This window comes from Vidua chalybeata, chromosome 3 (genome assembly GCF_026979565.1).
Source record: "Vidua chalybeata isolate OUT-0048 chromosome 3, bVidCha1 merged haplotype, whole genome shotgun sequence".
Taxonomy (NCBI): Eukaryota; Metazoa; Chordata; class Aves; order Passeriformes; family Viduidae; genus Vidua; species Vidua chalybeata.
The window spans coordinates 82,524,509-82,536,824 of NC_071532.1; the positions used below are offsets into that span (position 1 = coordinate 82,524,509).

Genomic DNA, 12,316 nt, shown 5'->3' on the forward strand with positions numbered 1-12,316 from the left:
ATGTTGCAGTTAATTTTCAGGAAATAACTCTACAAGATGTACAAATACACAAGATTTTTAGATATTTACATTTTCTGTATTTTTGTCATGCTGAATACTATGTTGTCAAATCCTGTACAAATCTGTACAGGAGGTATATTCAGAACCTACATTTATGTTTTTGTGTTCTGAGGCTTGTTAGATGCATGTCTCTAATTCCTTATGTGCTTTTCTTTGATGTTTAAAAATGTAACCCTGTTTCCCCCATTCATTCTGTCTTGTGCTTTGTGTAGTTCAGACAGGTGGCCCAGGGATACCAGAGGAAAAGAAGGTTGAGGCTCAATTACAAAGTAAGGTGCTTTGCTTTTCAACTTATCTGATATTTATCTTATCTGAAGTCTAGCTCGCAAAGTTAAACTGTGCTTTTGTGCTACCTACCAAGAAGTTAACTTGTAAAGTTGTGCAGTATTAAGAAAACTTCTGAAGGGACTTGTGATAGAAAGATAAGCTGCACTGAAAGATTAAAGTGCAAAGTTGGTACTGAAACTAGGGATTTCATGCAACTAACCTGAGCAAGTCCATGAGTGTCTTGGTCCTATCAACAAAAGATGTTGTGCTGTGGATAAAAGGCTTTGCAGAAGAACCTGTGCAGATACAATGGGGAAATAAAGATGCAAGGCACAAATACTAACAAAATAAAATATTTCTGTAACATCGAACCATTGCAAAAAGTTTTGTATGGGTGTTTTCATCTGTTGTGGCATAACAGTTCTTGTGGATTAGTGTGAAAGGTGTCTCAAAGCAGTTCCCTTTCGATAATGACTGTTAGAAAACTCATATGGGTGTTCACTTTCGTGAGTAATATTTCCCCAATCAAAATATCCCAGATTAGATCAATCTTTTAAATATCTGTTTTCTTTGGCTTTTACCTACTAAGTTTCTATTAGACATTTCTCACTGATTTATAAGAATGAAACTGATCATTTGCTAATAGAGTTGGTTTTCCTTTTTTCTCTGTTGTGTTCCAGGATGCTCCATAAGTGCAATGACAGATTTAGTTTTCCTGGTGGATGGTTCATGGAGTGTAGGAAGAAATAACTTTGGATATATTCTGGACTTTATGGTTGCCCTTGTATCAGCTTTTGACATTGGGGAAGAAAAGACGAGAGTTGGAGTTGTTCAGTATAGTTCAGATACAAGAACAGAGTTCAATTTAAATCAGTATTTTAGAAGAAGTGATCTTATTGATGCAATTAAAAGGATACCTTACAAAGGTGGCAACACAATGACAGGTACAGATTTCCCACATACATGTTTATTCATCATTTCATTTCATAGTTAAAATTTGCTTTAAATCGTAGTTCATGCAAGTCTAAAAAGACACAACTTGTGATGTTGGTTTTAGGTGAGGCTATTGATTACCTTGTTCAAAACACCTTCACTGAGTCTGCTGGAGCAAGAAAAGGCTTTCCCAAAGTAGCCATTGTCATTACTGATGGAAAAGCTCAAGATGATGTAGAAATTCCTGCAAGAGAGCTTCGCAACATAGGAGTTGAAGTTTTTTCCTTGGGTACGTTGAGTTTTTCTAATGGTTGAGAGATTAACTTTCATAAAAAGTTAATTTATAAGTTTGCAGATGGTGTGGTTGAAGAATTTCATTTTGCCCTCTTTTCATGTGTATGCCTTGAAATGGGTAATTTGTGCCCTCCAGAGTGGAACACATCAGTTGTGTTAATTTGATGGTAATTATGTAGCTCCTGCATGGAGATTGATATGACTGACCAGCATAGTTCAACCTTGGCCTCCTTCTTCACTTACACCACATTATTTTCACTGGTTGAAAATTGAGACTGCCACCTAATTTCATTAATCATTATTTTGTAGTTTGATTATCGATCATGACAGAAGGCAGAACTAATTTAAACCCAGCTTTACCCCAGGATGTTTTGATACCTCACGAGTACACTCACAGGTATCTGTATTTTATATCTACTTAACACAGCCCTGTCTGTTACAACTTTTAGGTATCAAAGCAGCAGATGCAAAGGAACTCAAGCTAATTGCATCTCAGCCGTCACTGAAGCATGTGTTCAATGTGGCTAATTTTGATGGAATTGTGGATATACAGAATGAAATTATCTTGCAAGTGTGCTCCGGTGTTGATGAACAACTTGGTGAACTGGTTAGTGGGGAAGAAGGTGAGACACTTTATAAAAAAGTATTTGTAGCTTCAGTTTATCCCAATGTCTACTGAGGAGGCTATCCCTACTTCCTTTGCTTTATTTCTAGATTTCATCCGTTGCCTCACTTAGAAAGTGTGGAAAATTGGTTTCAGTTTTGTGTCTTTAAACGCAGGATAACAGAACCTGTGATGTAGCAGATTTGGAATAGCTCCCTTATTCCATAGTTTCAAAGGCAATACAGTGATGTGCAGCTATCAGAGTCAGTTTGGACACAGGCATCACTTCTGTGGAAAAAATGTATTAAAGGGAAAAAAACTGCTTGGTGAAGGGTCAGAATATGTAATGGATTAAGAATCAAAGCATGAAAACTGGAGAAAACTGAGAAAACAAAGACATGAAGCTGTATCACTGCAGCTTTCTCATCCTGTAAGGTTTTAAGTAACTAGTTTATTCTTTGACAAAAATGGCAGTAGAGATGACTCTGCTGTTGTAGTATTCTGCTCTGCATTTGTTCACACTTTCTACCGTGTTCCTGTGAGTGTAGCTGTCACTTTTGGTTGAAACAGTTTTAGAGCTGGGCAGCACTTCTCCTGGAACCTATGCTATACTTGGGGGACCACAAATGCATTGTTGATATTTTTGCCCTCTCACTGATGTCTCATTTGGACAGTCCTGTAATTAATTTCTGTCTATTAATGCTAAAAAAAAACCCAAAAGTGATTTTTAGTAAAGATCAAGCAAAGACAACAAAACTTATTCCAGAAATAGAAACTGTTAAGAAAATGCATTTATAATTGTAACTTATATTTCGGATTTGCATTTGATATCTTTCAGTGGTGGAGCCTCCTTCAAATCTGGTGGCAACTCAGGTCTCCTCAAAGTCTGTTAGAATCACTTGGGATCCGTCCACAAGCCAAATAACTGGCTATCGTCTGCAATTCATTCCAATGATAGCTGGGGGAAAACAACATGTATTGAGTGTGGGTCCTCAGACAACTGCTCTGAATGTTAAAGATCTCTCTCCAGACACAGAGTATCAAATTAATGTTTATGCAATGAAAGGACTGACCCCCAGTGAGCCAATAACAATAATGGAAAAAACACAACAAGTAAAAGTTCAAGTGGGTGAGTTTGGAGCCACCTTATTTTCAAATTGTAGCTCTTCATTGATGGAACCTCTGATGCTTGTTTTAATATCATACCTTTATTATTTTTGAGAAACAGCTTTGCTTAGTTTACTTACTTAGTTTACTTTGTTTATAAGCAGTTGTGTGTGATACATGAATTACAGATATTATTGTAATGCTATGTGGCTATTGAAAATCTGTTTACAGTGGTTATTCTTTTCCTTTGCAGAATGCTCACGTGGTGTGGATGTAAAAGCTGATGTTGTGTTTTTAGTGGATGGTTCCTACAGCATTGGTATCGCCAATTTTGTTAAAGTAAGAGCCTTTTTGGAAGTGTTAGTTAAAAGCTTTGAGATATCACCTCGAAAAGTACAGATAAGTCTTGTCCAGTACAGCAGAGATCCCCATATGGAGTTTTCTTTGAACAGATACAACAGAGTGGAAGACATAATTCAGGCTATTAACACCTTCCCCTACAGAGGTGGATCTACCAACACAGGCAAAGCAATGACATATGTGAGGGAGAAAGTATTTGTTACCAGCAAAGGATCAAGACCAAACGTGCCGAGAGTAATGATTCTTATCACTGATGGAAAATCGTCAGATGCTTTTAAAGAACCTGCAATTAAGCTGAGGGATGCAGATGTAGAAATATTTGCAGTTGGTGTGAAGGATGCAGTGCGTACGGAGTTGGAAGCTATCGCATCACCTCCTGCGGACACTCATGTTTACACAGTGGAAGATTTTGATGCCTTTCAAAGAATATCATTTGAACTTACACAGTCTGTCTGCCTACGAATTGAGCAGGAACTGGCTGCTATAAGGAGAAAATGTAAGCAACTACTGTTACTTAGAGGAATGTAGAAAAAGAGGATCTGAACCAATGTTTTGTGCTTATAGTTACCTAAAGAATTTATTTTGATGAAATTGTCCATATACAAATTATAATTTTAATAACTGGGGATTTGCTTCTCATTTTCAAATATATTAAAAGCAACAGGTGAAATTAACGGATAAATGGAAATGAAAAAAAAATTGAGGAAATTTTTTACCCCACCCTGCTAGGTACCTAAAAAGTTAATAAAATATGTGTCTATTGGAATGACCTTAGTGGATAAGCTCTGCTTTTGCACTCAGTGTTTTGAGTAAAACAGTTTCCAGAGCATTCTTTTTTAGCTCTACAAAATGAGGTGGCAAGTCTGAGCTTGTCTTTTAGATGTTCAAAGGCAATGAAGTAAGGCAAACAACTCTAGAGAGCAATTTGATTAAGTCTTAGGGTAAAATTAATGTCCCTCTCAAATGGGCTTAGACAAGACAACTTGAGACAGCAGACACTAGGTGATAGTGATTGCAATCTAACTGTAAAGACTGAAGTGAAGCAGCACATGAAAGTCTTAACATGCATCCAAATTAGGCCAGCGTGGATAATGTTTAACATTCAAAAGTTTTCTAAATGGCCAACTTTGGTCTGATAAAATTACTTATGATTAGTTGTACCCACAGTGCCCCTACCTATGCTTAGGAGGACATTAACATGAAAAAGTCCCCATTGTTGAAAGCCCAGCTCTCTTTAAAATTAAACCTTTTGTTTCAGGATAGCTTTGAGGAACAAACCAGCAAAGCAGCCTTTGTTTTAGAGGGCTTGAACAGTTTTAAGATCCCCACTGACAGGGTGACTAGGCCAAGCAAAACAAGCCCAGGATGTCAGATTCATGTCTGTGCCTCGTGTCAAATTCCCCCTTTGACTTCATTCCTGAAAAAATACTGCTTTTTATTTTATTTTTTTAATCTAGATCTGAAAAAAACCTCAACAATTTTTAGTTTCCATTGAGGACATAATGTTATTGCTGTTCATTGGACATATGAAATAGGGAATCCAACTTGATAATCAGATTCTAAATTAAGTTTTCATAAATATATATATTTTTTTAGATGAACTGTTTTCATTTGATCTAGAAATCACTAATTTGGTGCTTCTACTTACTGTGAATTATTTTAGGCAGCCTAGATATGATCTTCTTGAAATTTGATAGATATAAGCAAGTGTAGAAAAAAAATCTTGTGCACATGCAACAAAATATCTGTTCAATTAGAATAAAACAAATTATTGAGGAACATTTATTATTTATTTTAGAAATGTTGTGTTTAACCTATTCTGGCAAGTATGGCTCATATGCACATTTTTATTTCCATACAGCTTATGTACCTGCAAAGAACATGGTCTTTTCTGACATAACAGCAGAGAGTTTCAAAGTGAGCTGGTCTCCAGCTGGATCTGAGGTTTTGTCCTATCTCATCAAATATAAAGTAGCAGTCGGCGGAGATGAATTCATTGTTTCAGTACCAGCTTCAAGTACTAGCTCAGTTCTCACCAACTTACTACCTGAAACTACTTATGCAGTCAGTGTGATTTCTGAATATGAAGATGGTGATGGCCCTCCCTTGGATGGAGAGGAAACCACCTTAGAAGGTAAGATTCCCTACATTATTCTCAGACACAAGGGAGTCATATGTTCAAATAAGAATTTGCTTAGCTGGAGAACAGGGGGATGAGGAACAACCAGCTAAGGCTGAGAAGCTGTATTGCAGTGCAGGATGAGAATAAACATTATTGTATCTCAATGCATCCGGTAAAAATTTAAAATTCTAATAATATGCAAGCATTAAGTTGCTAAGATTGCACTATAATTTTTCTGAGGTTGGTTGTGCTCCTCTGCTGTGTTCCTCTGCAGTGGCCTCCTTTCAAATGAAGAAGTGTGTTCTCAATATTAAAGTCTGTGGCATGAATTATTGTCAATATAGACTCAAGTTGGACTAAATGAACATTGTAGATCCTTTCCAACAGCACTATTCATTTCTATCCTATTCTATTTAATAATTATGAGACGGATGCAGGAATGCATGCTGACCTCAATACATTTAACGACAAATGTGTGCCTATGCAATTTGCTAAGTCTACATCTAATATAACACCAATAGAAATTTTGTTCTATTTACAGAAGGCTTAAAAGGCCTTGAGTTTTGGTTAACTGTTTTTTTAAATCAGAAATTCATTGGTCTGATCCATCAACTGATTCAAAACTTCCATTGATGTCAGTATGTGTTTTATGTGATCAGTGGCTGTAAATTTAAGCATGGTAGCTTTACTTTTTCTTGATAGAGTTGCCGTGATGCATTTCTCCTGATTGAAAAGAGCAGCATGACAGTAGATTTGATTTTCTATTCCAGTAGTTGAAAACTCAGTCTACTCTAAATCATGCTTTTAAAAATATTGATCTACTCTTTTTCATTATTCCATGCTGTCATTTGTGACCTTTGGTGACATAAATGGTTCCAAAGGAGAAAAAGAAACAGCATGAAGATTTGTTAATTCCTCTTTCCTCTTAAGACTGATAGAAATAAACACTTATAAAATTGCTTAGTTTGGATGTTAAGTTTGGAAGATACAGGTTTCACTGTCAGTGTGCACATTTCCATGACTGCACCAGTCAGAATATTTTGGCCACACATAATTTTCCCTTAGGAAAACAAACTCTTGGCTGATAGAACATGTAGCTTGTGTGCATAAGGGACAGGAGAAGGAAAAGATTTAATAAAAATAATCCGTCTTCCCATTTGTAACTGATACTACCTTAAATAATTATTAACATTGTGATCTGATGATATCCCAGCACATCTCAGAAGAGAGAGTTCTTCTACAGCCACATAAACATCAGGAGCTCTCCATGCAGATCTAGCTAACAGTTTGAGCCAGATGGCTTTCTTGGCAATTAACTTTGGTTTCAGGCTTTTAAAGGATTTGAGGTTGAGTATCGTGTTTCTGATTAATAGAAGACAAGTTTATTTTTTTAAACAGGGATTATTAATTACTCCACTCTTAACTTTGAAGGACAATACTTATGGACTATGGATAGCAAACAACAAAAAAACAGAACTTTTTTTCCCTAAGTGACAATGCTATGTACTGCTAGGCAGTGTGCAGTGCAGTAGATCTTTATGTCTGTTGGAAGAGTCGAGTCTTTTTTGCTGTGCCCACTGGGCTCATCTGAACTGCTGTACCTTTTGTCAAGGAGCAGGCTAGGTTAAAGAATTCAACACAGTTTTTTTAGTTTCTAGGATAACAAACCATTTCTTTGAGTTAGAGACTAAATTCAGAAACCTTTTTTAAAAATTAGATGCAACTCATATTGCAATGAATATTTTTTTTTTCGAAAAATTCAAAGAAATAGAATTGGTTTGGTGGGGTTTTTTTGCTGTTTGTTCCTTGTTTGTTCTTGCAAATAGGTTAGCTGCCTGTGTGTCGTCAGGTGTATCTGAAAACTGCTGTTTTCCACCTGTAAATGGAAGGGGTGCAGAAGCAAAGGGCTGCAGCAAGGAAACTTACACCATTTGTTGTGTTAAGAAGTTTACTTGCTATGCCCAAATGTCCCTTACACAGTTCAGTTCTACTGTTACCATTAAACACAGTCAGACTATCTTAAGTTTCAGAAGCAGTTGTATAAAATGGGATGAATGTACTTTTGGAGACAACTTCATTCCACTGTTGAATGTAACAATGACCCTAAATTTTCAGAAATTACTAAAGGTGTGTGTACCCTCAAGCAATGGGAGGGCAATATAAGCAGTTTTGGTAAACTGGATGAGCTAACAGAATGGTTGACATGGTTTTGCTTCAGATACTGCTTCACTAAAAGCAAATATTTACAACTTACATGTGTATATTTTTTGAAGTTAAAGGTGCTCCTCGAAACTTAAGGATTACAGATGAAACTACTGATAGCTTTGTAGTTGGCTGGACTCCAGCTCCAGGAAATGTCCTACGGTACAGGCTTGTTTATGGACCACTTACTGGAGGAGAAAGGAGACAAGTGACTGTCTCAGCAAATGATAGGTCAACTACTCTGCAGAATTTGATCCAAGATACAAGATATGAAGTGTCTGTTGTTCCTGAGTATCAGTCTGGGCCTGGGAATTCATTGAATGGATATGCAAAAACTGATGAAGGTACATGATCAATGCTGTGAACATAGTAAGCATGAGAAAAACTCACTGCATGTTGACATATTCATACTGAAAAGAGAATAATCCACATAGTCCATATGTATTATCCTAGATGAACAGAGAGTTATAACATTGCCCAAGCCTAACTGAAAGACAACTTAAGACAACAGAATTTATCAAAACTGCAATATTTCAATTTAAAATATAGTATCTTGAACCTGATATGGCAAGGTAACTTGGGTGAAAGATTTACTTGTATGTTAAATTAATTGTCCTTAGGATTCTTCATATATAAATTATATACCTTTTGAGCAAATTCAGACTCTGTTTGCACTTCGTGTTGAATGTTTAACAAGAAGTTAATGAAACATTTAATTTTCTCGAGTTATCTCTGTAGATTTAACGTATGTGAAAATGCATGATCCATTAACATGTATCATGCCTTATTAAACAAAATCCAGAGAGTACAGGCAGTATGACTGTCCTGATCATTGTTGAAGTTTCACTGACCAATGAAAGTCATCATCAAAAAGACCTCTTTAGGAAACCAAAACATGTTAATTTCACATTTTATTTGTCATCTTTGACTTGATTCTGAAGACAGTGACTTCAACATGGATCTTTGTTGAATCTGGACATATCTAGAGGTGCCAGTATGTGTAAGTGCTCCAGGATTGAGCCTGCTTTAACAGCGAAAAAAAAAATTAAGTGGACTTTATTATGCATTTTTGCCTAAGGAGGGTGGGGATGGGAATATACAGTCCTGATTACAGTAAAGGTACACTGTAGCAGTGTTGGTCCAGCCTATTAGAGAATTATTTTTTAGCATAAAATCCTATGTAGTGTTAGCCTAAGAGATAAACCAAGAAATTAAGCTTGCTTCAACTTGTTTTCAACATCTTTTATTTAACATGTGCAGTCCGAGGAAATCCAAGGAATTTGAGAGTTTCTGATGCTACAACATCAACAATGAAGCTGTCTTGGGGTGCTGCTCCTGGCAAAGTGCAGCAGTACTTTATAACATACACTCCAGTCGCAGGAGGTGAAACTAAGGAAGTGACTGTGAAAGGTGACACTACCTCTAAAGTGCTGAAAGGCTTGGACCAAGCCACTAGGTATGCACTGTCTGTGTCTGCCTTGTATGCCTCTGGAGCAGGAGATGCCCTTTCTGGAGAGGGAGAAACACTCGAAGGTAATTATTTATTGTTTCTGTTATTATTTATTCATTATCTGACTGATGTTTATGGTGTCTTAAAGTGCCTTTCTAAGTTTTCTGTAGAAGTAAATATCTAAATGAAAAATAAACATAAAGACACTCTCCTACTTTACATGGACTTTCCAAATCTTCTGTCCTCAAAGAAAAAAAGTGGGTTAAATCACTAGTTGTGGAGGTGACCCTGTGTCTCTTGAAAAAGCTATTGCCAGAAGCACCAGCCACAACTGACTGTACTTCTACACCAGCCTCCATTAAATATTTTGTCTTATAACTATCATCTTCCAAGCTGTTTTAGTGGCATATTCTTCTTAACAGGATTAATTAATGGGGTTAAAGTATCTCATCGATTTGAAAATTTGCAGCATTTCTACAGTACTGAGTTTGAAAGATGTTCAGGGGCCATTTTTGCATCAGAGAAACAAGATGTAGTCTTAGGCATACAGAATCAAATCCTTCTTCTAACAAAGAACCTGAAGCTGACCATAAACAGAATGCTGACAAAAGTGTAAGTCAGACCCAGAGGCTTTCTTATAAGGAGGAAAGGCTGTTCTTTCTCTGACATTGAACAGATAATTTCCCAAACTAATTCTCTGTGAGCATTCTCAATGTGATCTGTAGATTGTCAGAGGATAGAGAAAGCTTTCTTGTAGGCCTTGAAAGGAAGTGTGACTGCTGTGTGCTGGCCAGGGATGCACTGCTGAAATCTGGCACTGCAGCTGCGTAGGCACCACACTTGAAAACATCTTATGGATGAATTATGTGGAATTTAGACTTCTCTGTTGATGCTAGTCAAGTTACAGTAGGAATATTCTGATTCTCAGTTTCTCCACCAGTTCAACTTCTTGTTTATGACATAGGTTATGAAAAAAATCCAGAAAACGTATTTTAAATAGGAAAATGTAAAATCAAATAAATTTAAAAATCAGTTTCAATGATTCATCAATGTGCTGAATTCTTCCTATTAAAATGTAGGCACATGAACACTGCTGTTTGCAGCGTGGGCTCCCTAGGATTCTTCTGTGATTGGTGAAGAAAGGCAAATGCTTCCAGTAGGCAGATAGTCCACCTGAGATCTCATTTTTCCTTCAAACGAACATTTCTCTGTCCACTGACTATACAAGGAGTAAGTGGGAGATCTAGACACCAACTGCCTGCCTGTCCCACTGCCTGAGACCTGCTTACTCTGATGGATGCAGGTCAGAGAATCAGGCAACTTGCAGTTCATGATGAAAGTTTCCTAACTCCATTGCTTTCACTACAAATGCAAGGTCCAAAGATCTTTTGTAAGAGAAAAGAGCCTATCTCCTGCCCAGAACATTGCTGAGATCCAGGTAAATGACATCTGGTACCAATATTCTGCCCATACCCTCCAGAAAAGCCAGAGATGATCAGGATATAATTAACTTCCCTGTTGGTGGTGGTGCTGACACTTCCTAGGTCTAACATGTTTTGGAGGGAAGAGGGAGAGTGAAAATGTAGATTTTGTGCTGTGTGGGAGAGTTTGAATTCACCTCCACACCCCAGCAGGTTCACAATACTGCAGAATATATTGGGCAAGAGTCTCTTTTATTCTTTCCCCTGAACAGGAGCTACTGTCCATCCAGGAATACAAATTTCACCCTCAGAACAAAACCAAACTGGGTCCCAAGCAGGCATAGGAAGCTGACAGCCCTGCTTTCTGCTCTGTGCTATCAGTGCATAGAGGAAGGCCTCAGTCTTTGCAAATATTGAGAAGCATCTGTCTCACTGTTAAACAGATGGAATGGTTCACTTCCTTAGGGACATACCTCACATTTTAGTAAAGGTTTGACCAAGTTAGCTGTTTACATTTGGTGGAAACATTTTTATTGAGAATGTTTGCAGTAAACTTAGGAGAGCTCCTTTATTAACAAGGAGTTGTGGAGACATCAAGTATGTTTCAAATTCATAAAGTAAGCTTAGCATTTTATCCTATCATAAAACTTGAACAAAAAAAAAAATCTTTTGGGGCACTGCCTAGAGCTTCAGTTAAAACACATCCTAGAGAGAGTGGTGAATGAAATACAGTAGAATCCAAAAGCCAAAATCATTAGAAAAACAGAATTCAGTCTCAGGTACAGATTGTTTTGTCCTTTCAGTGCTCCCTGCCCTGTGTCTCCTTTGAGGGCTCTGATTCTTATTTGGACTTTCTGCATTGCTAAATTGTTAATAAGAAGAAAAACATTCTCAGCATTGGTTAAAGAGCCAAATAATTTAAAAGAATATTTGCCTCTATCTTATGAATAGGCTTATATGCAACCAGATGAAGTTTAAAATGGGTGTTGGATTTAAAAGGTCACAGAAGCATTTCTGTAAGAAATTTTGCTCTAAGCAGCTGAATTAAAACATTACATTAAAAATTCAGTGACAGATTTTTTCTTGGGATAAATATGAATAAAGGAGCATCCTATCACTCAACTCAATAACTTCTTATCCACTTCTTCAGTTGGGAGGAAACCAAATTAAAAATTACATACCATTTTGACATGTATAGCTTTATGACTCAAGTGTAAATTCTTTGAAGATTCAGCAAGATTTGAAAATCCTATCAGGCTGCTCTTCAGAAAGCATTACTCTTCATATTAAAACTTGGTTAGATAAAATGTTAGTAAAAGCACTGTAGAGATGTCAATCCTTACTGGGTGATCAAAGGGAAGCAACAGAATACAAATTTCTTTTTGCATGACAGCAAAGACCTAATTCATGATATTTCCTCATGGAATATCTATCTTGTATTTCAGTAATCAGCATATCTGTGGTTCCATGGGGCAATAAAAGTACTTGAATTAGGC

The 12,316-nt window shown here is 36.9% G+C and overlaps 1 protein-coding gene across 5 annotated transcripts in view; it reads left to right on the top strand.

The window, feature by feature from the left end:
* COL12A1 (collagen type XII alpha 1 chain) overlaps positions 1–12,316 on the top strand; it is a 317,990-nt gene that overhangs the window by 12,913 nt on the left and 292,761 nt on the right. For 4 of the 5 annotated variants that reach the window (XM_053937327.1, XM_053937328.1, XM_053937325.1 and 1 more), the window contains exons 5-13: positions 273–329; positions 1,008–1,271; positions 1,385–1,549; positions 2,004–2,177; positions 2,997–3,287; positions 3,519–4,121; positions 5,487–5,759; positions 8,021–8,293; positions 9,210–9,482. The exons of the other annotated variant lie outside the window; for it this stretch is intronic. In XM_053937327.1, coding sequence (XP_053793302.1) covers positions 273–329; positions 1,008–1,271; positions 1,385–1,549; positions 2,004–2,177; positions 2,997–3,287; positions 3,519–4,121; positions 5,487–5,759; positions 8,021–8,293; positions 9,210–9,482 — 2,373 coding nt within the window. The remainder of the gene's footprint in view (positions 1–272; positions 330–1,007; positions 1,272–1,384; positions 1,550–2,003; positions 2,178–2,996; positions 3,288–3,518; positions 4,122–5,486; positions 5,760–8,020; positions 8,294–9,209; positions 9,483–12,316) is intronic. 5 annotated transcript variants of the gene reach the window in all.